This window comes from Berghia stephanieae, chromosome 2, assembly GCF_034508935.2.
Source record: "Berghia stephanieae isolate SIO BIC M18660-M18661 chromosome 2, UCSD_Bste_1.3, whole genome shotgun sequence".
NCBI lineage: Eukaryota > Metazoa > Mollusca > Gastropoda > Nudibranchia > Aeolidiidae > Berghia > Berghia stephanieae.
The window spans coordinates 38,083,775-38,111,401 of NC_088361.1; the positions used below are offsets into that span (position 1 = coordinate 38,083,775).

General features: G+C 33.3%; 1 protein-coding gene across 2 annotated transcripts in view; it reads left to right on the forward strand.

Moving 5' to 3' along the window:
- The window catches only part of LOC144964828 (protein C-mannosyl-transferase DPY19L1-like), a 40,474-nt gene extending 12,847 nt beyond the window's left edge, over positions 1-27,627 (forward strand). Inside the window, exons 11-21 of one of the 2 annotated variants that reach the window (XM_078899485.1) lie at positions 239-325; positions 1,652-1,708; positions 15,042-15,122; positions 15,499-15,600; positions 16,492-16,563; positions 19,300-19,409; positions 20,102-20,120; positions 21,465-21,584; positions 22,965-23,136; positions 24,539-24,764; positions 25,761-27,627. In XM_078899485.1, coding sequence (XP_078755611.1) covers positions 239-325; positions 1,652-1,708; positions 15,042-15,122; positions 15,499-15,600; positions 16,492-16,563; positions 19,300-19,409; positions 20,102-20,120; positions 21,465-21,584; positions 22,965-23,136; positions 24,539-24,764; positions 25,761-25,932 — 1,218 coding nt within the window. In that variant the 3' untranslated portion in view covers positions 25,933-27,627. The remainder of the gene's footprint in view (positions 1-238; positions 326-1,651; positions 1,709-15,041; positions 15,123-15,498; positions 15,601-16,491; positions 16,564-19,299; positions 19,410-20,101; positions 20,121-21,464; positions 21,585-22,964; positions 23,137-24,538; positions 24,765-25,760) is intronic. The other variant, XM_078899486.1, reaches the window with a different exon arrangement.

Genomic DNA, 27,627 nt, shown 5'->3' on the forward strand with positions numbered 1-27,627 from the left:
TGACATTATCTTATTTTTAATCATTGGTCTAGAGCTTTCTGTGTAAGTAAGTTTTTATTTTAGACTTGGTAATCAATGATCGTTTGATCTATAAATAGAATAACATTGTCTTAAAACAAATCTTTGGAAAGCTTTTTAGTGTATGGAATTTATTGTTTGAGATTTTATAAATCACTGGGTTGAACAAAAGATTTAAAAGTTACTTGATCTGATTTGATTTGATTTTTTTTTTTTTCAGATTGGACTCCTTGTTAGTTATGTATTACTATTTGGAAATGAAATGCTGCTCACCTCTCTATTTGCCTGCTGCCTCAATAGTGCTTGGGTAAGAATATTGTATTCAAATAATGGCAGTTATTTCAAATACTGTTTTCACAAATGCTGATGATGCGTCTTTAAGATCTTATGTTATGAATCTCCCCATCAGACTGGGAAGTCCCTGGGTTTGATAGCTGTTTGGGCAGTGCAAAATGAGTCAATGGAAAAGGCTCTTTACTCACATTTTCTCACCTCATGCACTCATGTGTAAAATGAGTACTTGACCTGTAACAGCATGGTCTCTGTCGAAATAAAAAATGTTTTACGTGCCTTGCTGGCGTAATATCTCATTTTACATGATAATTGTTACTGTTAGCTGGGACCTCTTGTAAGTGATTTGACCACAGTTAGAAAGTATTGCGCTATACGAAAGCTCAAGTTTTGTTTTTGTGTTTAGTTTCTTTTTTCTTTTTTTCTCTGGAGAGGGGGCGGGGGTGATATGATTATGGTGAGAAAAACAATTATATTCATAAAGATAATTTACTATGTAAATTTTTATATTTTATTAAAAGAGTTGCTTTTCAACTTGAAGCAGTACTCTTTCAGAATATTTGATATTGGAGAAAATCAGTTTTTAAGTTGTACTTGTCAAAATGGTAGAATTTGAGGTTTTGACAGTTTCAGAAACTACGATCATTCTTTGTTTTTCTCTTTGAAAACTTATTGAAAAATATTGAAAGTATGGTAAAGAAAAAAATCTAAATTGAAAAATCAACTTAAAACGGCTTCGAGCTGGCAGATCACATTTCCATTATTTGTATTATTTATATTGATTTGATACCGAACAAGTTGCATGATTGACATCATTTGAATCACTACATTTTGTCAGGCATACATTTATAAATGGGTCGAGGGGAATAACATTTTGTTAATTTTTTTTACTAAGGATCTTATGCCAAGGCCTGAAAAAAAAGTTTGCTTATTTTCACCCATCAACTGACTGGTCACACCTACTGTCACTTGTCAAAGACATTGAGGTTCAATGCTATAGCATATTACATCATCTATCAAAATGGCAATGTATAGAAAATTCAATATTACTGCTTTCAGAGGAAAAAGGAATAACAATCAATTGGTCATTATTGCTTCAAAAATGTTTTTACATACTTTCAGTGAGTAAATATTATTTTGATCTGTTATTTTGTTTATCTAGTATGCGTATTTTGTTATACTAAGTTAGCTAAGTCAGCTAGTTTATATGGAGAAGATATGATATAGTTTGCCTCTTAATTTTGTGTGCTACTTTTATCATAAACTACTTTTAAGATTTTTTAATGTCTAAACATTTTGGTACCTCAGACATATTTTATTTAATTTTCTCTCCAATATCCAGATTATTGTCACTTGTGAAAGGTTATTTGAAGCCTTGAAAATACGGATAGTTATCTGGGTAAGTCTTGTGATTAATTATATTGAGGCATTAGCCTATATGTATATAGCCTGTTTATATATATATATATATATATATATATATATATATATATATATATATATATATATATATATATATATATATATATATATATATATATATGTATATATATATATATATGTATATATATATATATATATATATATATATATATATGTATTAATACCGGATAGGGAGACTTTTGGTACCCCTATTAGTTCATTTTACAGTACTTTACCAATAGGGAGACCAAAATCCGGTCCCCCTATTGATTTGACCTCTAGCACATTCACTTTTCTATTTTTAGTTTAAGGTTGTCAACCCAACCGTCAAGGATATATAATTGTAAATCATAGTATTGAAGTTATTTGTTAAACACCACAGTAAGAAGAGTTATGCCTAAATTTTCACGTTGGTCAATAAGGTGACCGCCTGAAAAAAGTACAATAGGGGTACCAGTGTTTTCATCGATATATTTCAATAGTGAGGCAATATATCTTTCCGAAATTTTCTCTAAAATTCTAGAGCATTATATGGATTTTTATAGTAATGAAAACCTAATATAAAATTGTGTGAAAGTTGATGAACTGAGGAATGAACAAGATATACGAATTATAATCTATTTTTAGAAACAGATTTATCGAATCTTGGTCCGGATTCTTATCTTGGTGACAAGAGACAAGCAAACATAGTAACTCTTTTTTTCGTGAAACGTATGTTTAGTCAATTTCGCGCATAAAGAGGCACTCGGCACTCACTCACTCTGCAAGTCGGTAGTAGGTGGTTATCAGTTATCAGCTCGGCCTTTAGTTCTTAGTCAAACGCTTCATCAAACCCATTATTGAGTAGCATGTTGATGCCTGATGCCAGTTGAAGCCATCTCGACGTCGTGAATTGGAGCATCTTCTGTCATAGCAGTAGAATCGTCAGATGCCGCATTTAAATCCTCCATTCCAGGCGTTGCTGTTGCCATATCGATCTTCGAAATGATTTGGTCTAGACGTCAAGTTGACCCGTTCTATGTCTGAAGAGATTTTAAAGTGCAATACCTAACATTATAACTTGATCTACAAAAGAGTCTTTTTAAATGAACCGCTGTGTTTCTATATTTTTCAAGAACCAAGGATATCTGATAACCACTGACTACTGACTTACAAAGAGAGTGGCCGACGGACGTCCTCTCTATAGCCGCAAGTATTTTTTCGTCACTTGCTGAGTTCCAAACTAGACGTCTATGGCATCGTGGGGTAAATTGATGCTGGAGGCATCATTGAAGAGACACCGAGATAATTATAATGGTAAGTTATTGGCCATTCTTATTACATCACAGTTGATTTAAGATTTTCAATAGGGTAGACATCACACACCGATTGATGATTGTCACTTGTCAGTCAGTCATTTGGAAGTGGAGTCAGATAATTCGGGAACTTCTGTAGACTGTAGATTCACACTAGTGAGTAAGATCTGTCGTTTACTACTAATACTACTACTACTACCACTACTACTTTTAGTTTTAGCGCTATCCAACTCAACACTTCTCGTGTTTATTTTATTTTGGCAAAACTAGAATGGATTTTTGAAAAGAATATAAAATAATTTAAACTTAAACCTGTCTTTGCATCTTGCTTTATGCATACAGTATGCCATATCACAGCCATCACAAAATCATAGTTTAATGTTGAGAATATGCTATTTCTTTTGTAACTTCAGATCAGAGAGATTTGAGCTTTAAAAATCCTGAAAAATGTCTTGCTGTCAATCCAGACAACCCTTTTGATGTGATCTATGATGTTAATGGTAAGAATGTAATTTGATGAGGAAATGAATAACATTTAGGTACACATAGTTTGCTTTTTTTTTTTTTTTTTTGAGTCATGATGTGTAATACTATTACAGTCCACTCCGGATAATTGCAACTCATTTAATCGCAACTTTCGGTTAATCACAATATTTCCTAAGCAATGGAAATAATTCTATATAAAAGTCACTGGTTAATTGCAACAAACTTCGGTTTTTTAAAAAGTGGTAAATTCAAGAAATCAAACAGTATATCATGATTAAATTTCATCATGGATGAAATCGTGACAGGTTGAAGAATCGAGAGTGAGCAGGATTTAATGCTACAGTAGTGTGTCACCACTCTGTTAGAGTCGAAAGAGGGCGGGGCTCTGCAGTATGGGTTTGTGACGTCATCGGTGGCCATTAAATAGAAGAGGGGTGGGGCTGGTCATAATCTTGACAACAGGTTATAAATGACAGTTATAAAGAGAGACTGAGCGATATCCTTTGTTTTAGGATTAACAACTGTGCATTGTGACCAATGAGTTTGGTGAGAGCTTATTGTCTCTCATTAAGGCTAATCTCTTTAACTCTGACAAATGTTGAATTGTTGAGAAAAAAGATTGAAACTTCTTCCAATCTGAATAAGATATCGGCTTGCTTCATAGCTGCTTTTGGTTGACAAATCTACACGGGGCTGCCATATGGTTTTTGTTTCAATCAAATTGCTCTATATGTGGTTGACTAAGAATATTATTTACTGGTTTGAGTTGACAATAAATGTGTAAAATGTTGAAATAGTGGACAGGAAACTGAATTTCGGTTAATCCCAACATTTTCGATGATCCCAAGGTATTGCGATTATCCTAAGTGGACTGTACCTGAATCTTGAACGAAAAACTATCATATGGATATGATTATAGACAGATTGGTTTCTGGAATTATATTTCCGTCCTCCCTTGCCAACTCTGACGTTCTTGAAATTTAAAAGAAAATAGCCAGAAGGTTTCGGACTTAATTTTCTTTTTTTTCCAAAGGACAATAGTCATAAGGTAAATAATTTTTTAAAAATCCTTTTACAGCATAAGATGGCATGATTTTATGTTTAAGAGTTTAGAGAAAAACTTGCACATGATAGTCTTCAGCTTTTTTTTGTTGTTTTTATTTTCTATATAGACTCCAACTCAGAGCCTGAAAGTGATGCAGAACAAAGTTCCATATCACATGATTCATTTGTGGTAAGTATGTACATTAAAATAAAATCATAACATTTGTATAGCGTTTATCCACAGTTGGCACCATGCTCAAAATGCTTCACATCACCATATTTTGTGGTGGACAAAACACATTTGCCACAAAAGATGAGACCTGCAGTCTGTTAGGCGCAATACAATATTTCAGGACAAGGACAACACTGTTTTACACCAGTGAGATCTCCTAGTTTTTTGTTGTTAAAAATTTTTCTTTGCAGTGGACTTCGCCAACAATAACACTATTTTAAACCTTCCTCGTTATATTTTGAAGTGATATTCATTGATGAGCCATTCACATTTGAAGTCGTTTGTTTTTTATTTGACAAAATGTGAAAATGATGCGTTTCCAGGAAAAATTAAAATAGCTTCTGTTGGGATTATACTTTTGATCTCGCATTTTGTCCAAATTCTCTTGCATCGTAATGTTTATCAACTTTTTTTGTTAACTATATTGCAGTTGCAAGGTTAGGAAGTTCATATTGTTGCAATGACAACCGTTTATATGTCCAGAATCGTAGTGATATAAAAAATTGTTTTGTAGTTGTTGGTCCTGGTGTAGGATTTAAAGAGTTGGTTAAAAACGGTTTACTGAAACCCTGGTTGGTGTATCTATATTTATCCAAGCACAGTTGAACATATTAAATACTTAGACAATATGTCTGCCTTTCTCAACTCTTTTTTATTATACTTGCATTATTAACCAGCTAATTATTTATTTGGATTATTAAACAATGGCTCTTCATGTTTATTGTCAACATGAATAAATTGATTGATCTGTCATCTTTTCCACAAAATATACAGGGTCCCGATTTTGTTGCTGACTCCGAGTCTGATTCCTCTACGTACTCTGTGAGGTACCCAATGCTGAGTACATCATTGTCTCTGGAACCTAGTGCTCATTCCCCAACTCAGTCAGAGCCTCATCCACAACTATCACAGACTGAACCTCGTTGCCAGTCTGGGACCCAGGTTCAACCCGAATGCTATACACTTGCAAACCAACGTGTTACGTGCAATGGTGAGTCATTTTTTTGTCATTCTTCTCCTTTGATATTTGTGGGATCAATTTTAATTTACCCATTCCTTTTAAAAGAAAACTTCCACCCCCTCCATGGTGCTGCATTTGTGTTATTGCATTTTTTTCTGTTTTGGCAGTGCTGCGTCGCAAAATACGCTACCATTTACATAACAAGCACAAATCCAAATTTGATAGGGTGGACATCTTAGAATCTGAAACCCCAATGTGTGAGTGATATCAGTGAAACCAGCCATAAAAATGTTCATGTTTATTTTATTGGGGGTTTTTTTGTCTGTAATAGACTTAAATTGCTTGTATTGTAAGTGTTAAAATGGTTTTTTTTGTTACAACCCATCTATATATTAAAACTGTTTCTTTGTATTTCTATGATGCTTAAGGCTTTTTTTCACAGACCAGCTGGAAACTTAACGAGAATCAGAGTAGATAACATTTTTATTAATCTTGCAACCTAAACAGTATATGATGATTGGGAGCATTTAAAGAAAAGCACATTTTCTTTTTAATTTGTCGGTACTAAAATTATACTTTGATAATGTCTGCTGTGCTACAAACCCTTTTGACTTCCAGGTTCAATATTTTTCTTTATTCTAAAATTCTTGGGTGTCCTTTCAATGACAACTGAGATCATTAAAATTCAGCTCACAACATGATGTGTGTAGATTTGATGAAAACATATGTTCGAGTTGAGAAGCAGTGTTCACGAACTTGCTGATCGTTTTTACTAGCATTTATTTTCCTAACTTACCTGTGTCAATTAACAAAGGCAAGACTCAAATATTTTCTATCTGAACAGTGTGTTTGTTATTGAAATATTTCCGGCATATACATGTCATATTTCATTCCCACAAAATATAAATCAGGATTAAGTTGTCTGGGCATCAGCATCGTTCAGGCAGTTTGGGGGAAGTCTTTAAGGAATTAATGAAGCCGATGCTCAACCGGTCTGGAGGACGTTTGATTGATGTCGGCTGTTTGTTCTGCCAGCCGGTGATGTTTTCTCACTCCCTCAATGACAAAGAAAGTCATTGTTATGACTATGAACTATAGTCTATTATTACTTTTGTTACTATATTAATTGTTACTTATTGCCGCTACTGTTATTATTATTATTATTATTATTATTATTATTATTATTATTATTATTATTATTATTATTATTATTATTATGATATTGCCTTCATTGCATTCTATTACTATTATTGATATAATTAATTTCTGATTGTTGTAAATAATTTATGTGAATTGAATTTTGTCGATTGGCCAAGGGCCTACAATAAACTTAAATGAAATGTTAGTCTTTGGATAGGACTTGGGTCTATTCTTGATTGCTTTTCCGCATGGGTCGAGTGAAGCATTTGGAGTAAATTCTGTTGCTCAACGTAAAAAACATGACGCTTACCATTCCGCTGATACTGATCCCTCCAAGGGGTGGTTGGGGAAAAACCTAAAATTCTTTTGACATTCTGTCTGATTTTTCGCTGAAACAACAAAGGACAATCTATGTATTCAGATGAGACTTCAATGTGTTACTATTCCGATTTATGTTCATATTTTGATTATAATGAAGAGGGAACCCTGAACCCAGTGAAGTGGGTGGATTGATCTATTTATTTCTATTTCAAAACAAAAATATGGCGTCTTTTCACTGGATTTGTTATGTGGCAGAGGTCTCCACAAATCTAACATACCTCTTCCAAAGGAATAGATGGTAGAAAAGTATATAACAAGAAGGAATTATGACAGTTACTTGTCCAGGCCTTAAATATTTGGAATGCTATTCCTCTCTATCGCTGTCATGTAGCTGATGTGCATACGATCTGTCTATCGATTTATTTTCATAGTTCATAGCATGATGTGCTTTATTTTCTTCTTTTTTTTCCCAGAGAAATACAAAAAGCCAAGGAGACCCTGTCCATACTGTGGACAGTTGCAAACAAAACTCTCAAGGCATTTGATGAGGAAACACAAAGATGAGACAGAAGTTACAGAGGCCATGAAACAGCCTGTAAAGGAAAGGGATAGAACAATGGAGAATCTCAAGAAAAAGGGCATTTTTTATTCAAACACTAGAAACAATTCAATAGTTATGCGTGAGAGAGCACAAGGGTCACATGAAGTTGTTATGTGTGCTGGCTGTAAGGGGTTTTACTCTGGACGAAGGGTTTATGAACACAAAAAGAAATGTAGTACTGAGCATGCTCTGTGTACTGGGGTTGTAAAATTTTATCCCGTGGCTCCCAATGCAAGTAAAGAAATAAAGGAGAATATTCTTGACAAATTTCGGAATGATGAAGTGGGAAATTTGTGTCGATCAGACAAAGCTATAGTATTGTTAGGAACAAAATTGTGGAGTAAAAGTTCAAAGAAGGAGAGAAAAGTTATAATGAGTGATTTACGCATCTTAGGAAATTTGATTTTAAAAACTAGGAAGAGAACAAATCAACCTTCTTTCTCTGGAGAGGACGTGGTGAAGCGTTGTAACTTTAATGAAATATCGCAAACCATTTCTGAAATGACTTTGAAAGAGGATGGGACATTGAAAGCAGGCTTGAAGCTTTCAATTGGATTTATATTGAAAAAGTTAATTAATTTCTTAAAAGGGGAATATATAATGCAAAACAAAATGGAAGAATCCGCAGAGATAGATTTGTTCAAAGCTGTCCTGGATTATAATTGGGATAGTATTTTTTTTACAGCCAGAGTTCAATGTGAAGCAAAGAGAACAAATTTGAGAAAACCAAAGAGATGCCATTAGAGAATGATATAAAGCTACGGCAATTTATTACTGAAGAGATGGTCCGTATTTGTGAGGATGATTATCAATTATTTGATTCACATATGTTTGTTAGGCTTCGCAATGTCATCGTAGCTAGGCTTACAATGTTTAATGCGAGGAGAGGCGGAGAACCCGCAAGGATGTTGTTAAAAGACTGGAATGATGCAGATTCAGGTGTATGGGTTGATCCCCAGCTTGTACAACATGTCACTGATCCTCTGGAAAAAGCGTTACTTGAGAAGTATAAGCTGGCCTATCAGTCTGGAAAGGGAAGCAAGATGTTGGTCCCTGTGTTGATACCCAATGACACAATTCAGCCTTTAAGGAAACTTGCACAGGAGCGTAAAGCTGTTGATATTTCAGACAACCCATTTCTTTTTCCAAATACAGGAATATCCAAAGATCATGTAAGTGGTTACATTGCCATCAAATATGTCACTTCCTTAGTAAAGGATTTAGAGAAACCCCAGTTGTTAATAGCTGATAAATTCAGGCACCGAGCTTCGACATTATTTGCCTTACTTGATGTCCCACAACACGAGAGAGATGTCTTCTATCGACATATGGGACACAGTGAATCAATCAATCAAAACATTTATCAGTGTCCACTTGCAATACGAGAAATAACAGAAGTTGGTCATTTTTTGGGTCAAATTGATAACTCAGCATCGGTCACTGGGGAAGGAAATTGTAACATTGAAACAAATGACTTTGTAGTGAATAGAGACTCAAATGCAAATTTTGGAACATCCATAGTAACAGCTGCAAATCAAGAAGAAATATTTGATGGTGAAGCAGGAGTGCCAAATCAGCTTACGTGTTCTTCAAAACAAACTGAACCCAAGAGGAATTCAAGCAAAAATCGGAGCTACATGTCATGGTCAGATGAGGATACAGATAGAGTCAAGTCATATTTTAAAAACTTTGTCGAAGATGTTTCAGCACATGGTTCAAGGGGATCATTACCTAGAAAGTCTGAAATTATTCTGTTCTTAAAACACCACAGGGTATTTTCACAAAAAGGAATCCCTGAAGGTACACTAATTAGTTTGGTGAAGACAAAGATTTTTAATGAAAGAAATAAATATAGAAGGGAAAGAGCGTTTCAATCGGTGTAATGACAATCATGAATTTGATTTGTATTACATTCATTGTATTGTATAGTGTTATTGACATATTTTGGGGGTTTACAAAAACGTTTTATCTTTATATAGTACAATCTGTTCATCATTGCAATATCCTTTTTTATATTATATGAACATTCATTTGCTCAGCTTGAGAGACAAATGCTTTGTAGAACCATAGCTGTCAACCGTTCTGTTAAAAACGGATTTGTTCCGTATTTGACTTCCTGAGTCAGTAAGTGCTTATTTTTAGTTCAAAATCCGTATTTTGTAATTTTTGACTAATTTGTGGTAAAAAAGCCATGTGAGCCTAATGAATTATTATTATTGATCCATTATTATTACTATTACTACTATTGTTGTTATTATTATTATCATTATTATTGGTGTCCAGTGAGAGCATAATCTCCATTTGTGTAGCTCTTTAATTTGAATTATGCCTCTATCATAAATGATTTTCAACAATTAAAAAAGTTCCATTCGTTTATATGACGCCTGTATTTTACTCAAACCTTTCATAATGTATTGGAGATTTGCATAGGATATGGATGTTAGCCTCGATATACTTTGAATATTCTAAGACAGTATTGATACTTTCACTATTTGTTACAAATATTATTTTAATTAAGAATAAAATTAAATCCACCTTTTTGATTGGAAGGTATTCAATAAGAAAATCAATTGCTTATATTGATTAAAGATGACAATGATTATTTCCCTTTATTAATTTATGAAATATATAAATTTAATCCCTTTAAAAACATCTTCATCTGATTTTAATTTTTTTTTTTCAAGCAAGCTTTTGTAACGGTTTAGGTTCAAGAAAAATAAGTATACTCCATTTTTAGGTGTGTTTATCTTGTCAAAGTAAAGAAGTAGGAATTCTCTAATATTTAGAGGTGCATTTTACTATAACTACTATTATAGTATACTACTTACAGACCATTATGTTGCATGAAAGAAAACATATATGCAATCGTCTACTTTTTATCTGAACTCACCTAATTTTTACCCCAAAACGCCCTCTCAAGTGATGTACCAGGTTGGTAGTTATGCATTTCTAACCATCTTAAGTTATTTCATTTATTTTACAATTGTGCTTCTTGTGTATTGGTCCTTATCAAAGTTGAGGCAGTTGAATTCTTTCTTTATATTGTCCGTTCTGAATTTTGATCTCATTGTGGAAAGCTCCCATAGCGGGCAGGGAGGTACACACTGTGTCTTCTATCCCCTTATATCTGTTTTCCAACATGCTTTCAGTCTTTGTCTTGGAATGAGATTACTTGTTTTTTTCCTGGCCCTCGCCGGAGTCCTAGCTGGGAGGGAAGCAGTCAAATGCATATTTATTGTTTTGGGAGATGATATTTTTTTCCTTGTAAATCATCTCTCTGTTATGTATTATTACTATATTTGTTATTTTTTAATGTATAATGTAAGCATTTGAGTGTGTTCCTCTTTGTTGGATTTTGTTCTTGTGTCCGGATAAGACTTATAGGTGATCTCAAACTAAGTACATTGGTGATACGCTCTTGGAATCTACATCTGATCCCTATTTGTTCCCAGTTCCCCTATGTCTTACTTTCTCTTGGATGCTTCAACTGTAATTCTAGAACTTTTTACTATCCAATTTTCTTCCTTTTTACTGGCGCTGATATAACCTAAATGTGTTGCAAGCGCCGTAAAACCCTTAAAAACAAAACAACAATCATTGTGGAAAGTGTCATTTTAACGATTCAAATGTGCTGGTACTAAACCCGATAATTGAGCAACATTTGGACTAGCCTCTGTCATCTCAAACTTGTTAGTGTTAGTAATAGTAATTAAAAAGGCTGACTTTTATATGTTGCGATTCGATGAAGGGGGGGGGGGGGGGGGGGGGGCTTCGGCACACATCGTCCCTCATCCCGGGCCAAATGAGCGTTCCTTATTTTATTTTTGAAAAGTTGGCAGCTATGAAGAACTATCTGAAAGAATCAGATATGGCAGAATAAAAAGTCTTTCTACTAACCCTAACTTAATTGGCCAATGTAGCTTTATGTTCAGCATTTTCTAGATACCTAATGTAAAATTTCACTATTCTTTTTATGATAATTTTAAGAGTTGCAATCTTTAGAGGCGACTGTCAAGAAATGACACCTCTGTGCATTTAATTTCATTCTTTCTTTATCCCCTCATCCTTAATCAGAATAATAATAATTAATAATGAAAAAAATGCAGCAACGACAGCTTAGAACGGCATAAAGTGCTTAAGAATTATTTTTTTTTGCATTAAACTTTATTCAAACGATTTTCAACACTTTTGCTTCACAGTTTATGCTTTTTAACAAATGCAATTAAGCAACTTACCAGCAACAACATATTGGTTTGTTATCATTTGAGGGTTTTATCAGTAAAACTGTTTCTATCCTTTTATGTTGCACTGTACACATAGCAAACTTCATGCTTTTATTTGGTGACCAAAGACTTATGTGATACAGTGGATGAATGTTTGTGATGGCTTTTGGAACTGAAATAAACCTGCAATATGATTTGTAGACTTCTATCGTTATGTATCATTTTTCGGTCAAATGTAAATGTAATTTTACACGAGCTTGATGTATCATAAAACCCACAATGAGCTCAACGTGCAGCTGGTAGTACATTTATATGGACACGAACAGAACAACGTTGTTACAATTCAGTAACGTACTCCAATTAACACAAGTGAGACTGTAAATGAGACTTTTACAATGACTCTGCATCGCCACAAATATAGATTCGAACCCTGGCAACTCGGGCGTCAGACGAACTGTCTACCACGAAACCAAAGCAAGCATTGTGCAAGTTAAAGTGAATGAGATGTTGATTGAAGCCGTTCATTGTGTCCATCAGATCTGCTGTCCTATCCATCCAACTCCATTCACTGGGTGGGGTTCCCGACTTCCCATAATGGGCAGGGACGTACTCGTTGCGTCTTCTATCCCCCTATGTCTGTTTTCCAACTTGTTTTCTGTCTTTGTCTCGGGATGGGATTACTTGGTTTTGTCCAGGACCTGGCTGGGAGGGAAACAGTCAAATGTATAGTTCGAGTTTTGGGAGATTATATTTTTCCCTTGTAAATCATCTGTCTGTTATGCTCTTTATTGTTTTGTTTACATATTATTTATGCTTTGTAAACATTTGAGTGTATCCCTCTTTGTTGGGACCTGTGCTTGTGTCTGAATGAGACGTTTAGGTGATCTCAAACTAAGTACTTTGATAGTGGGCTCTTGGAATCTACTGTTTCCTATTTGAAACAAATCCCCTTTGCCTTACTTTTTCTTGGGTGCTCTAATTGTAGTTCCAGAACTTTTTACTATCCCATTTTCTTCCTTTTTACTGGCGCTGATATGACCTTAATGTGTTGCAAGCGCCGTAAAACCCTTAAAAACAAAACAAAACAAACCAAGTCCATTCAGTGGTATACAACAACAACAAATAAACTCCTCTGCCTGGTCCCTTCTATCTCTGATCTTAACCTGGGTCGTCAGGTTTCTAAAGGGTCGGGGACTGCAAAAACAATGGCGCACGGAGCAACTGGGAATATTTTTTGCCGTGTTTGAGTCCCAGGTTATTTCCCTGAGCGCCCCTTCTGAGGGATGGACCTTCCCAGGAGTTAGTAAATGCGTTGCTCGGCCACTTCACTCTACGCACACTGGGACTGGGATAAGCTTCGACACTATGGCCATGAAGCTCTTAATCTTAAGGACTTACTTTATTTTAGACAATTTGGTGGTAGCTCACTTGAAAATGCACTCTTAGGTATACACATATATAAACATATACTGGGCTCCCTAAAAGGGTTTTTTAATGTGGTCTCCCTAAAAACATGTTTTTACCAAATGTCTCCTTAAAGCTACAGAAACACTTAGTAAAACATTAGGGGGACCGAGTAATTTTCTATATACCATTGTGATCATCAAGCATCAGAATTGTGTTCATAAATCATTGTAGGGAATCAAACTATACTCATTTGAACAAAGATTGAACAGTTTAATCAATTTGAACAAGACATATGCTTGGTCCTCCAATTGGTGCATTTCACAGTGGTCACCTTAATAGTGGATTGATACTTATATATATATATATATATATATATATATATATATATATATATATATATATATATATATATGTAGTCGGTTCTCTCTAATCTGGAACTCCACAATCCAAATGTCTCCATTATTCGGACATGTTGCCCGGGGACAGATTTTTTTCTTTATCTATATACTTTAGGGACTGATTCCACCTTCTGGATGTCTCTGTAAGCCAGACAAAATGCTGGGTACTGAGGTATTGGAGAGCTATGACTATATATATGTATATATGAGTAAAAAAATAAGACATTTCGTTCAAGACAGCTGTTTCTACTCACAATGCATTTCGTCCTTTGAGATCTTCTTGGATGAAGGATGATTCCATGGTATTCATTATGAATGGTATGTGAAAGGATGTATGTGTGTGAACTGTGTGAGTACATTATTTTCGCGGAGGGGGGGAATTAATTCCTGAAAAAAACGTAAATATGCAGTTACACCCTTTCATGCACCACTCAATACTCATAATGAATACCACGGAATTACCCTTCATCAAGATCTCCAACTGATGAAACACATTGTGAGTAGTAAAGGCCGTCTTTGTCGAAATGTGAGTTATTTTTACTCTTTTAATATGCTCTGAATTGTTAATTTTATTTATAGAGTACTGTCTGAGCTACATGATGTCCACCATTAACTATATATATATATATATATATATATATATATATATATATATATATATATATATATATATATATATATATATATATATATATTTATTATTTTAATATTTACCACAATGTTTGAGTCAGTCTTCATGGATGTTTCAGGCCTAATCAGCCATCGTCAGGACTGTGTGTTACATGATTTTGGTTATATATATATATATATATATATATATATATATATATATATATATGGACTAATTCCACTTTCCAGATGTCTCTGTAATCCGGACAAATGCTACAAACTGAGGTGTTCGGATTGATGAGACGTGACTCTATATATGTTTTTATTCAGAGACCTTTAACATTCTTTAATTTTAGGGAGAAAAAATGATATGATTAGGAAGTACAAGTGGAGTCATTTTTTACATGTATAGGGTTTTCTCCACCCCTTTAAAACTAATGTTATTGATGTTCTTATTCTTCTTGATGATGGTCATTGTCACTGTCATTGTCATTGTCATCATTGTTTCTATCATCATCATCCGTAGCAGCAGCAGCAGCAGCAATAGCAGCATTGCCAGCAATGTCATCGTGTTCATCTTTTTCTTTTTTCAGATCGCCCAGGGTATCACTCTAGTTATAGTAACCTTGGGATCTAAAATAGTTATTTCCAAAATATTCCCATTGGAAGATGATGTAAGTGAAATATGAATGATATAGTGTATGTGTTTTCAAACAAAATTTTATGCTTGGTAATGACTAATAAAGAAGTTCCTGTTCTTGTCTCAACTCAGACTATAATTTGAGATATTCTAATATTAAAAACTGCATAATCCAAGAATCACAGGATAATGACTTAAAACTGCTTTTGGATCATGAGGTGGTTTAAGTGTTGAAATAATAATATTTAATAATACTATAAGCCATTTTTTCTCTCTCTTTATTATATATAATTTCACTTAATGAGTCGATTTAAAGCTGTAAAACTTTTTCTCAAAGGTTTTGAGCAAAATTCACCAAGTTTTCATAGATCATTGTTTGCAAATTTTAACTACTAACTCATTTTTTCCAGGCTCATATCGGCGAGATTTTCAGAAGTAAATTCACAGATTTTCAAAACTTTCACACAATGTTGTACACTTGTGCCAAGGAATTTGACTTTATTGAATATCAGGTAAATGATTTTTTGATCTTAAGTAACTATTGCTTGTTTTGCCGATCTTTTTGGTATTGATATATCGGGTGCTTTTTAAAAAATAATTACCCCCCCCCCCCCCCGAAATAGTTTGTTTTGTATTTATATCTTATTGCATTGATATAATCTATGGTTACCAGGATTGCAAAATTATTCTAAAATGAAAAAAACAAAAAAAAAAACGAAAAAAGATAGTTTTAACTATATCTGTATGTATGTAACTAAGGGAACAGCTTGTAAAAAATGTATATTTTAAAAATGTATTATGTGAAGTATATTTGCTCTCTTACAATAAGTCACAATTTTAACATTACATTGTTGAACATAATATAGTAAAATTGTTCTGACTGAGTGCCCTGCCCCACAGGAAATGGAACACACAGGCATTTTATGCTTAATGATGTGTCATAGAAAGTGGATGAGAAGATGAAAAAAGAAGCAATAATAATAATAATAATAATAATAATGATAATAATAAATGACTTTTCTAAAGCACCTTACCCCAATTACAACAGGCTCTAGGCCTTTACATTCATGAAATAAATGCAATGAATAAAAAACAAACAAAAAACAACATAGCAATTTCATTTACCTCATCACTCATTTTACACACATGATAAGTAAGATTCATTTACAAAATAGAAATCGTGAGACAAACAGGTGAGTTTTCAATTTAGATTTGAAAGCAGGATGTTTTCGGTTTAGATAAGCATGTTCTATCACCATTAGATCTTAGATTTCTATATGAACATAGGGGTGTACAGGGTCATATAAATATCTAAAAGTTTTTAATTAGTGTTTTTTAACAATGAAACATACTTTATTGATGATTTGTCATCATGATCAATTGTTTGATTTTATTTCTTACAGACACTCCAGTTATTTTTGCTCACCTTGCTCATCCCTGCAGCCACTCTGGCTTTAATCGCAAGTGTTTACTATGTAAGTTTTTAAGAACAGCTTTCATGGTATCAGTGTAAGTACATCAATGTCACTCATGACGTTTACAGATGGCTAGACAGAGTCAGTTAGTACACACACTGATGAGGAAAATATTGAACACATATTTTTTTAATTTTGCAGGATGTGTGCAATAATTTTTTAATAGTTTTAGTTTGTATATGATTCATTTATGAAGAACTCCAGTGAAGTAAAATTATTTTAACTTAAATTGATACTTTGTTCAATAATGGATTTCAATGTATTTTAGATATATTTTGAACTAGCACTTCTCTACAATGAACAGCGCAAGATATGCTCTTGCTAATATAAAACCCCCCCCCCCCCCCCCTCCACTCTGTCCAAACTCTTGTCACAGTCTCAGTGCATCATGGCCTAATCTAATTTCGTTTTGTTTTGTCTTTCTGGCTCTTTCCAGTGTGGGTAAAATGTAAAAATTTCTTATTTGTCTACCGCATACCGTTTGACCTTCATAGAGTCTTGTTTATGTACTAAATATAACTTAAATGTTACTTTGCTTTGTGCTGATGTTATCAAGAAAATGTCTTTAAGAGGGTTCCAATATTGTATTCAGTTTATATATTTGCTTCTCTATTTATTATCTTTGTGCTTTTTAAAATTAATTATTCATATATTCAATTTATTACCTTCAGTGCTTCTTGATACTTGTCTGTGGTTTTTTTTTTTTGGTTCCCTCTCATTTTCTTTGAGTCATTTTCGTAATATTCTTGTGCAGTCAAACTATCATTGGTTATCAAACTAAAAACAGTGTTGCAAAACAATGTTATGTAGTTACAGCCCACTCTTATTAAAAAAATCTGTCCATCGATGTTTTGGTTTATTCATCTTAACGCCACTACCACATTATCTTATTCGTCTGTAGTGTTATTCATCCTGTTTTGTTGATAAAGGGGAAACCTGAAACGTCCATTTTATCTGTTTTTGTATATTAAATTGAAGCTTACATTCAATTTCATATTGTTATTTATTTCTTCATGCTTCGAGCAGCACCATTTTACATTTGGGTTTCAAATGAAACTCAGAGTTGCATTGCTAGTGTTGCTGTCTTGGTTGAAACGATTCAGTCTTTAGTGACAACCAGATTGATCAGGATTGGAAGAAATTCAGTCTTGGAGAAAAATAAATGTCTCGGCTAACTTTGATGTTGTGACCAGGTGTGCGGCATTTTAATGATTTTGTCAAAATTTTTGATTGGACATGAGTTATCTCTTAAATACAAGTGTCAACAGCTTATGGTGACATGGGATATATATATATATATATATATATATATATATTTTATATATATATATATATATATATATATATATATATATATATATATATATATATATATATATAAATTAGGTGAATGATGAATGAAATTCAAGACTTGTTTCTCTAACATTCTCGGTTTTGTTTTTCTTTAGATGAAAATTAAGATGATGACCTGCTGAGGTGTTAGAATTAGAATTACATCTCACCACAGAGATAAAAATTTAATGTTTATTTAGCACCCAAGAGTGAATAATTACATGTTTTTGGAGTTCAATGCGATGGGCGCTCAATGTCTCATTGCATTGTCTGAGTAAAGATAAACAAAATATATGATAAATTGGAGATAACAAAATAATCATAGGAATTTTCATTTTCTCAAAGACTTGGCAAATGGATTTAATATACAGATTAATACACATTAAGATTAATTAATGGTTGTTGATAATACTGCATATTTGAGTGGTATTTATTTTAATATAATTTTTCCCAACTAAGCAAGGCTTCAAGTAATGTCTTTCTTTTCTTTTCTTTTCTTAAAAATTATTTTCACTGACATCCTATAATGGGTTAGAACCATTATAGGAAGGCAGGGTAAGACAATGACTTTTCGGTGAGGGATTTATGATTTTGAGATAAAATAATAATAATGATAATAATAGTAATAATTATAATGATAATAATAATAAGGATAATATTAATAATAGTAATAATATAATAATAATAATAATAATAATAATAATAATAATAATAATAATAATTATGATAATGATAATAATCGTGGTCTAGTAATATGACACTCACTTTTGAATCAGAAGGTCCTGGGTTCGAGCCTTGCTCAGCACGTAGTTAAGTCCTGTTAAGGCTCTTTACTCACATTCTCTCACTGTATTCAGGTGTAAAATGAGTACCTGGTCATTAGCAGCATTGTCTCTGTCAGAAGATGCGAGCATAAACTTACATATGAAGACAATAAAGATATGTTAGTTCTATTGTATCATTAGCATGGGAATATTTCAATAAAAGTATAGAATTAAATTCCTTTCATTCATCTTTAGAGAAATTTTCTTTTTAGTTTTAAGGTCTATTTATGAAAAGACCATGATAACCCAGGCATCAGATACATTGCAGACTCGAACCTGAGTATCCCGGTCTGGAAGTGCAATTCACTTAAAGTGAGCTTCAGGGCTGGAAGCCTTATCTACTTAACCTTAACCTTAACCTCAAGGATGAGAGTGCAGTGCCTTATTCTTATAATACGAGCCTCTGGGCTTATCCACTTGGCCAATCAGTTTTGTTTTTTTGTTTTTTAAATTTTATCTCAAAGGTTTACAATTTACTTATATATATGTTTTTCGATAGTTTGGAAATTAAAAGAATCCATATATGATTTTTAAATATAATTTTTAATAGTTTTCCTCTTCTCTCTCTGTAATTCTTTAGTTACTTAAATTGGAATGGACTGGGATGAAGACAGGTGAAATATCCAAGAAGGACCAAGATCGCCATGATAAAAATGTTGCAAGGAATTCTGACAGTAAAAATGGAACAAGGTATTTGTCGATCACCATATCATCAATTATACGATATTCAGAGACTACATCTTTTTATTTCTTTATTCTTTCAATGACTATTTTTTGATGACATTTTATGATTCTTAAAAAATAATATTTTCTATAATTTGACGGAAATTGAAGAATATTTCCGAGTATGATTTAACTTAAGTTTGTGTTGCATATAGGATTCACATACTATTTTTATTCCCTCTTCTTTTCTTTCTCATGTTCTTCTTGTTCTTTTTTTTCTTCTTGCTGTTCTTCTTCTTCTTCTTCTTCTTCTTCTTCTTCTTCTTCTTCTTCTTCTTCTTCTTCTTCTTCTTCTTCTTCTTCTTCTTCTTCTTCTTCTTCTTCTTTTTCTTCTTCTTCTTCTTCTTCTTCTTCTTCTTCTTCTTCTTCTTCTTCTTCTTCTTCTTCTTCTTCTCTTCTTCTTCTTCTTCTTCTTCTTCTTCTTTTTGAAGTAGTAGTAGTAGTATCATTATGATTATATTTTTTATTCCTGATGACGCATATTCAATTATTTCATCATTATTCTTCTAAAAAAATTAAAACAATTTTTAAGTTTTTCGTCTTAAAGAGTGTAACAATGCGATAAAAGTTGAAAAAACAATAAAGGCAAGAACATTTTAAAGAAAAAAAAAATGATGAATATTTCTTTCATATTTTTTTATACTTTGTATTTCCTTCAGAGAAAAAGAGAATGCAGAGGTAAGTTTATCGTTTGTCACTGAACGTCATTTCAATTTTATTTTGAAATTCAAGATAACTGACAATACATCCAAGGTTCTGGATTGATAGTGGTGTTGAAACTGGTTTTGGCTTTGTTAAATTGTCTTATTTTCCACCAAACCCAATTTTTATGTTGCTCGGATGGATAAGCAGTGTGAAATTAATATTTTTTTAAACATAAAAATTGATTAACATAACACATATCATGGTAAAGATTCTTCGGCCAAATCCTTTAACTACCATGTGAAAAAAAGCAAGGTTCAGGTTAACAATTCCTTGATATAATCATAACTATGATCATCAGTTACATCATAAACAATCAAAAATATATCTATTAAAAACTTATTCATCAAATTTATGTTTTAGGTTATAGCGCTCCATATTGATTGATTTTTTGAAGTGATTTATTCTTTTGGAGTCTTTGATTAGACATTTCAAAATGTTTCATGTATTAAATTTCCTTACAATTAAATAAAAAATTGCAGAATAAATTGTTGAAGAATATGTTATAAAAATTTTGTATTGTCTCCGTGAGTAAATTTTAGATGGGAGTACTTGAAAAGTATATTGTAGTCAATTTGATCAGGACCATGGACAAGTGCTTAATTTTATTTTAAATAAATAAATAGATATGAACATTTATATAATGCATTTCCAAGGCTTTACCATGATCAATGCATTTCACAGTGTTTCACTTATTTCACCAGTGGGCCATATTGAATTACATTTCCATTTCATACAGTACCATTCACCTATTAGGTAACCTTTTTGTACTAAAACTCGTCCAATATCCATCACTGCAGATCACCAGATACTCATTTACACCCGATTCATGCAAGTGAGGTAATTTGTGTAAAATAACACAGGCTGGGACCAGATTTTAAAAATTTTTTACGATCACTGTCCCCCATCCAGCCTTTAACAATACTTAAAATAGCTTGACTTTTATGACCAGACAAGACACAGTACGGCTGAGCCACTGACAACACCACTTTGTCATGAGCATAAAAGGAATTGTCATGAAAATACAAGGTTGCCACTTTTCCGTATATTTACGAAATTCAGCATGATATAAACCCTCAGTATATTTTTCAATCACCTGCTTAATGGAAAAAAGTAAGTAAAATGTCTTTTTCCTGGAGTTCAGTGCCCAGAAAGGGGGTCGGTCAATGTGTTAGCCTAAAAGTTCAGTAAATTTTTGTTTCCTGAATTGGCAACCCTGATAATAGTCATTTTAATCATTTTGTACTATATTATAAATGACATTCAAAGATATTAGTTCCCATCCCTACCTCACACTATTCCATTTTTCCGACCTTTCAGATTGTTTACCACATCTTTCAACTTTTGGCTTTTACTGCCATGGCCATTCTCATCATGAGACTCAAGTTATTTTGGACTCCACATTTGTGCCTTTTCACGTCGTTACTGGCATCCAGAAAGGTATTATATTTGTTATTCAAAGTTTTTGTCTTGTTGCAGATGAAAATTAAAGAGTATAACGATGATGATTTGGGGGTCCTGATGGCTCAGTCAGTAAAGCACTCGCTTCAGATACGAAGGGACCAAGATTGATGGATCCCAGGTGCAGTCGAGATTTTTTCTGACCTCCCTGTCCACCCAACAGCGATTGAGTAGCTGGGTCTGTTAGATCTGGTGGAAAGTCGAGTTGTTTTTTTTCTGACTCCCTTTGTCCATCTAGCAATGATTGGGTAGCTGGGTCTGTTTGATTTGGTGGAAAGTACTTTGTGATAGACTAGTGTCCTATCCGAAGGGTAGCAAGCAATTGTTATTGTCCGTTACACGCTTTAGAAACCAGGATAAACTCTGGCTTCATGGGCCTTATGGCTCTGAGGTCTGGAAATTTGTCTTTAGGGGTCTATTCCAAGGAAAGACTGCAATATCCCAGGTGTCAGCAGCAGTGCAGCACCGCATAGTGAGTTAGGGCGAGGTGACTTCAGCTCATAGCCACACAGTTTAAACTTGGTACCTTTCGGTTACAAATTAAAGACTATACTTCTGAGTCACGCTGCAACCCAGCATTGGGACTAAGATTGATCCCGGTGAAGTCGAGATTTTTTTTAGGTCCCCTCCCTTCTGCAGTTAGCAGTGATTGGGTCTGCTAGATCTGGCATATGATAGACCAGCATCCTATCCAACAGGTAGCAATCAAGTATTATTGTCCGTTTTACAGTATAGAAACTGGGATAAATTCTAGCTCTATGGGCCAAATGGCTCTTAAGGACTGCCAGAGATCAAAAGGACAGATATCAGAGTGAAACTTTGAGCCACTTTTAATAAACCCATTAATTGAGTCTTAGCATGAATATAACACTGCTCTGAGGACAGAATATGCTTGTATTGATCACTAGATCCAAGAGTAATCTTTGATGGTCTATGATTACAGTCATAATGTTATCCTTTTTATGTCTAAGGTATAAAAGATACAAGGTTATTTTTGAAATCAAAAGGTAGCATAAATGTCTGAAATATTTTAACCCTTTTATTTGTCATCAAAACTAATCAAATTTTTGAATAATAAAAAAAATGGTAAAAACTATGCTACTTTATTCTACAATTTCTTTTGTCAAAAATTAGAAGTGGCTTGGTTTTAAATGTCATATATCTGAAAAGTAGATATATTAAAAATGAGAAGCAACAGTTTTAATTTCTGTCATTGAGACATCAGTATTGTCAACAGTATCTTTCATGAGTCATATGAGCAATTTATCATGATCTAACTGTGAGTTACATAATGAAATTATAAGAGTAAAAAGGAATACATACATGTCATCAACATTACCTCTCTTATGCTTTAACCAGATATTCGGATCAATCAAGTCAGAAGTTCACTTGGCCATTCTGGTAGGCTTGGTGGGCATGATGGCCTGGAAGGGTGTGGCGAATATACAGAAACAACGAAGCATTTATGGAGAGTTCAGTAATATACACCAGGAAGAACTTGTGGAGTGGATCAAGGCACGCACGCCAGCAAGTAAGGAAAATAGGAATCGCCCTCTGCTCATACACTACTTTGATTGATTGATGAGGGAGAGGGGGGTTGGCCAGGTTTTTTTTTTTTCTAAACTTGTTTTATTTTTGTATTTGCTTTGTTTTATTGTCTTTTCTTTTTCCTTAGTTTTTATTTTTTCATTTTCAAATTTTTAGTCTATAAATCAATTGATTAAAATGACCCTTATCCTAATACTAATGAAAGAATTATAATGGAGAGGCTTCGGATGGTAATAATACAGACAATGGACGTTTCAGGTACAAACGCTTTGTCAGCACAATAAACAAATAAACGTTGAAAATAAATAAAATAAAATGGAGTATAAATTGTATCATCTGTGTGGTTAGAGTGTGAATGAATTGTTAGTGTGGCGTGGGTTTGTGAGTAGAGAGTCCCAAGGTTTGATAGAAATGATAAGGGCAGTGAGAGACAGGAACTTTCTAGAAACTAATGGAAGATGAAAGACATAATAGAAATGTAATAGTAGAAGTAATAGTAATAGAAGAAGAAGTAGTAGTAGTAGTAATAGTAGTAGAAGTGGAAGTAGTAGTAGTAGTAATAGTAGTTGTAGTAGAAGTAATAGTAATAGTGGTAGTGGTAATAATAGTAGTGACTGTATTGTTCCCATTTGAAGCCTCTCCATTATCACTTTTTGTGTTGATATTTTCATGATCCCAGGCTTCAGGCAGCCCCTACCGATCATCCTACCATTAAGTTTTTAATGTGGTGTATAAAAACTCAAAGATTTTATTTCAATGCTGCTGTTCATAAATATCAAACATAAGCTATCCCAGTATCTAACTTCCAAAGTGGGGAGATTTAAATTTATATTCCCTGGATTATTTAATATAGCTTATCTAATACTATATAATATTTTTTAAAGGATCGAACCTTGTTTGCAAGGGATCAGGATGGTTTAGTGGATGAGGCGTTTGAGCCCCACTGGGTACTGTCATGGAGCTGATGTCTGGGTTATCTCATTCTTTTCTGGAGATAGACCCAAAATAAAAATTGCCTTGAGGATGAATAAAAGGAAATTTATTTATTTTGCAGGGGTCTTGACAGCTCAGTTGTAAGAGCACTCGCTCTCTTCACACTAAAAGGGAACGTTGGTCAATCCCTGATGCATTCAATTTTTTTCTGCCCCCCCCCCCCTCCCCTTCCACCCGGCACTGATTGGCGAGGAGCTGGGTCTGCAAGATCTCGCAGAAAATACTTTGTGATAGACTAGTGTCCTCTCCAATGAATAGCAAACCTCTCCAATGAATAGCAAACAATTATTACAATCTGTTTTATGTAATAGAGACAGATATTAACTCTGACTTGAGGATTACTTTCATTTTTTTTTTTTTGCACATTGTGTTTTTAAAAAAATCATATTCAGATGCAGTATTTGCTGGTGCTATGCCTATAATGGCCACAGTGAAGCTATGCACTCTACGACCCATCGTAAATCATCCCCATTATGAAGACGCAGGTCTGAGAAATCGTACAAAATTAGTCTATGGCATGTACAGCAGGAAACCAGTAGTAGAAGTGAAAAAGAACCTTGACAGCTTGGGGGTTCAGTATTTTATTCTGGAGAACTCATGGTGTTCGCGAAGTAATAAGTAAGTGTGTTGTTTGGGTTTTTTTTCCCCGTCAAACCTTTAGCTCTAATAAGACTTTTTTTTTTCTTTTTCTTTTTCCTACACTTTTTCTTCTCTACCTTTCCTCCTCCTTAGATCAGTGAGAGTTCCCCATAAGGTGCCTGGATATCTGGCAACTAGCCTCAAATATTTTTCTGTAGCATTTATAGTCAAGCAATAATTTTCTTGACTTATAATTGAATGGGGGTCCTGATAGCTCAGTTGGTAGAGCGCTCACTTCAAATGTAAAAGGACCCAGATCGATCCCAGGTGAAGTCGAGATTTTTTTTTTTTCTGACACCCCACCTTCCACCTGTCCACCCAGCATTGATTGGTTTGCTGGGTCTGTTACATCTTGGGATAAGTACTTTGCTATAATCCAGCATCCTATCCTTAAGAGAGCAAGCAATTGTTATTGTCATTTTCACGCTATAGAAACTGGGATAAACTCCAGCTCCAGAGGCCTAACGGCTCTGAAGGAATATTGTTAAAAATATATTATTGAGTTGCAGGTAGCAATAGTTGAGTACTCATCAAATGGTTACTCAAATTAAAATCTGTGTGTTAATAATAATGATAGTATCTTTAATGTACATGAAGGCAATTTTTCATTTGGTTACAGCATATGCATAATATACGCAACAGACATAAATGAAACAAAAAGTGCAAAACTACACATACACAAATATACACACGCACAAACACACTCACAGACTCACACTTGAATAGGTTTCGTGTAACCTATCTAAAAAGCACATCATCATTACAAAGGTTGATATATATATATATATATATAAGTGCTTAAGAAATTAAAGAGAACTTTTAAACCATATAAACCTATTGTTTCCATATATTATTTTGTTATCCTCCTTAACTTGGTACTACAAGATTGTTTAGACATGGTTTCTCTTGTACAGAAAGAGGTCCTTATAAACCGTTACATCAATGCTCCTAAATTAATCCTATCCTACTTTTCAGGCCGGGCTGCTCCACACCAGAAATTTGGGATGTTGAAGATTTTGAAAACCACGGAAAGCCACCTCTCTGTTCCCTTGTACGCGACAAACCTGAACCACACTTTGAAGAAGTGTTCAAAAATGGGAATTATGTAGTTTTAAAGTTGAGATCTAAAAAACCCAAGAAACGTTAATATTTTGTTTAATTGATCATGCTTAATTTGCATTAATTAACAATCTATTCTCATTTTGATTGTTGGTGCCAGTGTCATGTTGTGTTGTTATTTTATGCAGATGGTTTGGTATCCATTAAAAAAAAAAATGCTTTAAACTACATTTTGTTTGTTTTTATGACATTTTATTTTGTAAATCCAATTCGTTGCCCTGCTGTTAATTTTAGATTGCTATATATTATATTTGGAATACTTCATGATTCAATATCCTGAGTGTGAAGGCTTTTGATTTACATTGTATTTGTTAGTTTGCTATTTAAGTTCATTATAATATGTCAACTTAAATTATTGTATTTTAAAGGTAGAAACATGACAATGATATGTTGAATAGTTCTAGAATAATTTATATCTTTATTGTTGGTTTGAATTTGAATCTTTTACAAAGTGGAAAATTAAAAAAAAAAGATTATCTCTGTGTTATTACTGCTGTTAACTAATTTTCTTCTGCTGGAGAAAGTTACTACTTGACACATATGATTGCTGCTGATATGTTGTCTTTGATCAACGAAACTATTATGTTTTATGTGTAATTTTCCATATCTATGCAATCTTTATCATACACAACCAAATAAATAGTCTATATAAACTTTTTTTCTCGTTTAAAAAAAATTAAAAAGTCGTGTTTATTCCATAGTAACAGCAGCTTAACATTTCACAAAATAGTTCATCTTGCAGACATCAGATCTTTTGCCAAGAAGTTTTAACATCCCTGCTCAGCCGTGTATATATTTACAAAATTTGATTTAGTCCATTTGATGCAGAATAATTGCAAATATTTTGGTAAAGTTAAAATATAAAAAGTATCTACTACTGTCACTTAAGTGACCTAAATGTGTCGCAAGCACTGTAAAACCCTTTAAAAGGGAAAGCAACAATATTTTTAGGACTTATTTTCAATATGGATTATATTTTGTAAAATGTCTACTTGTCCTCTGTAAGTCTCATATAGTAAAGTGCCAAAGAGCACATAATGTTATTGACACCTATAGTTCGTAGTTAATTTTAAGATATCGCTCAATTTTCACTTCAGATTAAAAGTGATTGATGTTTAAGTGTTTATGCGATAGTTACAACCATTTGTTATTGTTTTTCTGGCAAAAACTAATGAGCATTTGACTTAATATCATACTCCAGCTTAGGTGCTGTGGAAATTCAGATATGAATTGCACATTTGTCAATTTCTATTCTGTCTTTTCTATATAGACATCATGCTTTCATAAATTATTTGGCTTTATAGGGTTTTCTTTTTCCATTTAAAAAAAAATACAGAGTGGCCAAATAATTTCAAAATTCTTCTTGAATATTACATATTGATTTAAAATCTGATAGAGAAATACTATTTTCTATTGATTTTCAAATTATTTTATATTTTTTCCCCTTAATTTTCTGACGTGTCCTGTTTTGCTACTTGCCTGATCTTAGGTATCTCTATTTATAATTTTTTTTGTGCCATAATTTTCATTCTTTATTTTAGCTTTTAATGCCCCATTAATTTATCATATTTATCATGAATCTCTAAAATTTTGTATCATGATTATCTGTCTCTATCCATTTGAGTTTTTAATTCCATAGCTTTTGTTTTCGATGACTTTCAGTCTTTTTGTTGCTACAGCTATATATAAATATTATATTGTACAAGAAAAAAAAACTGGAAAA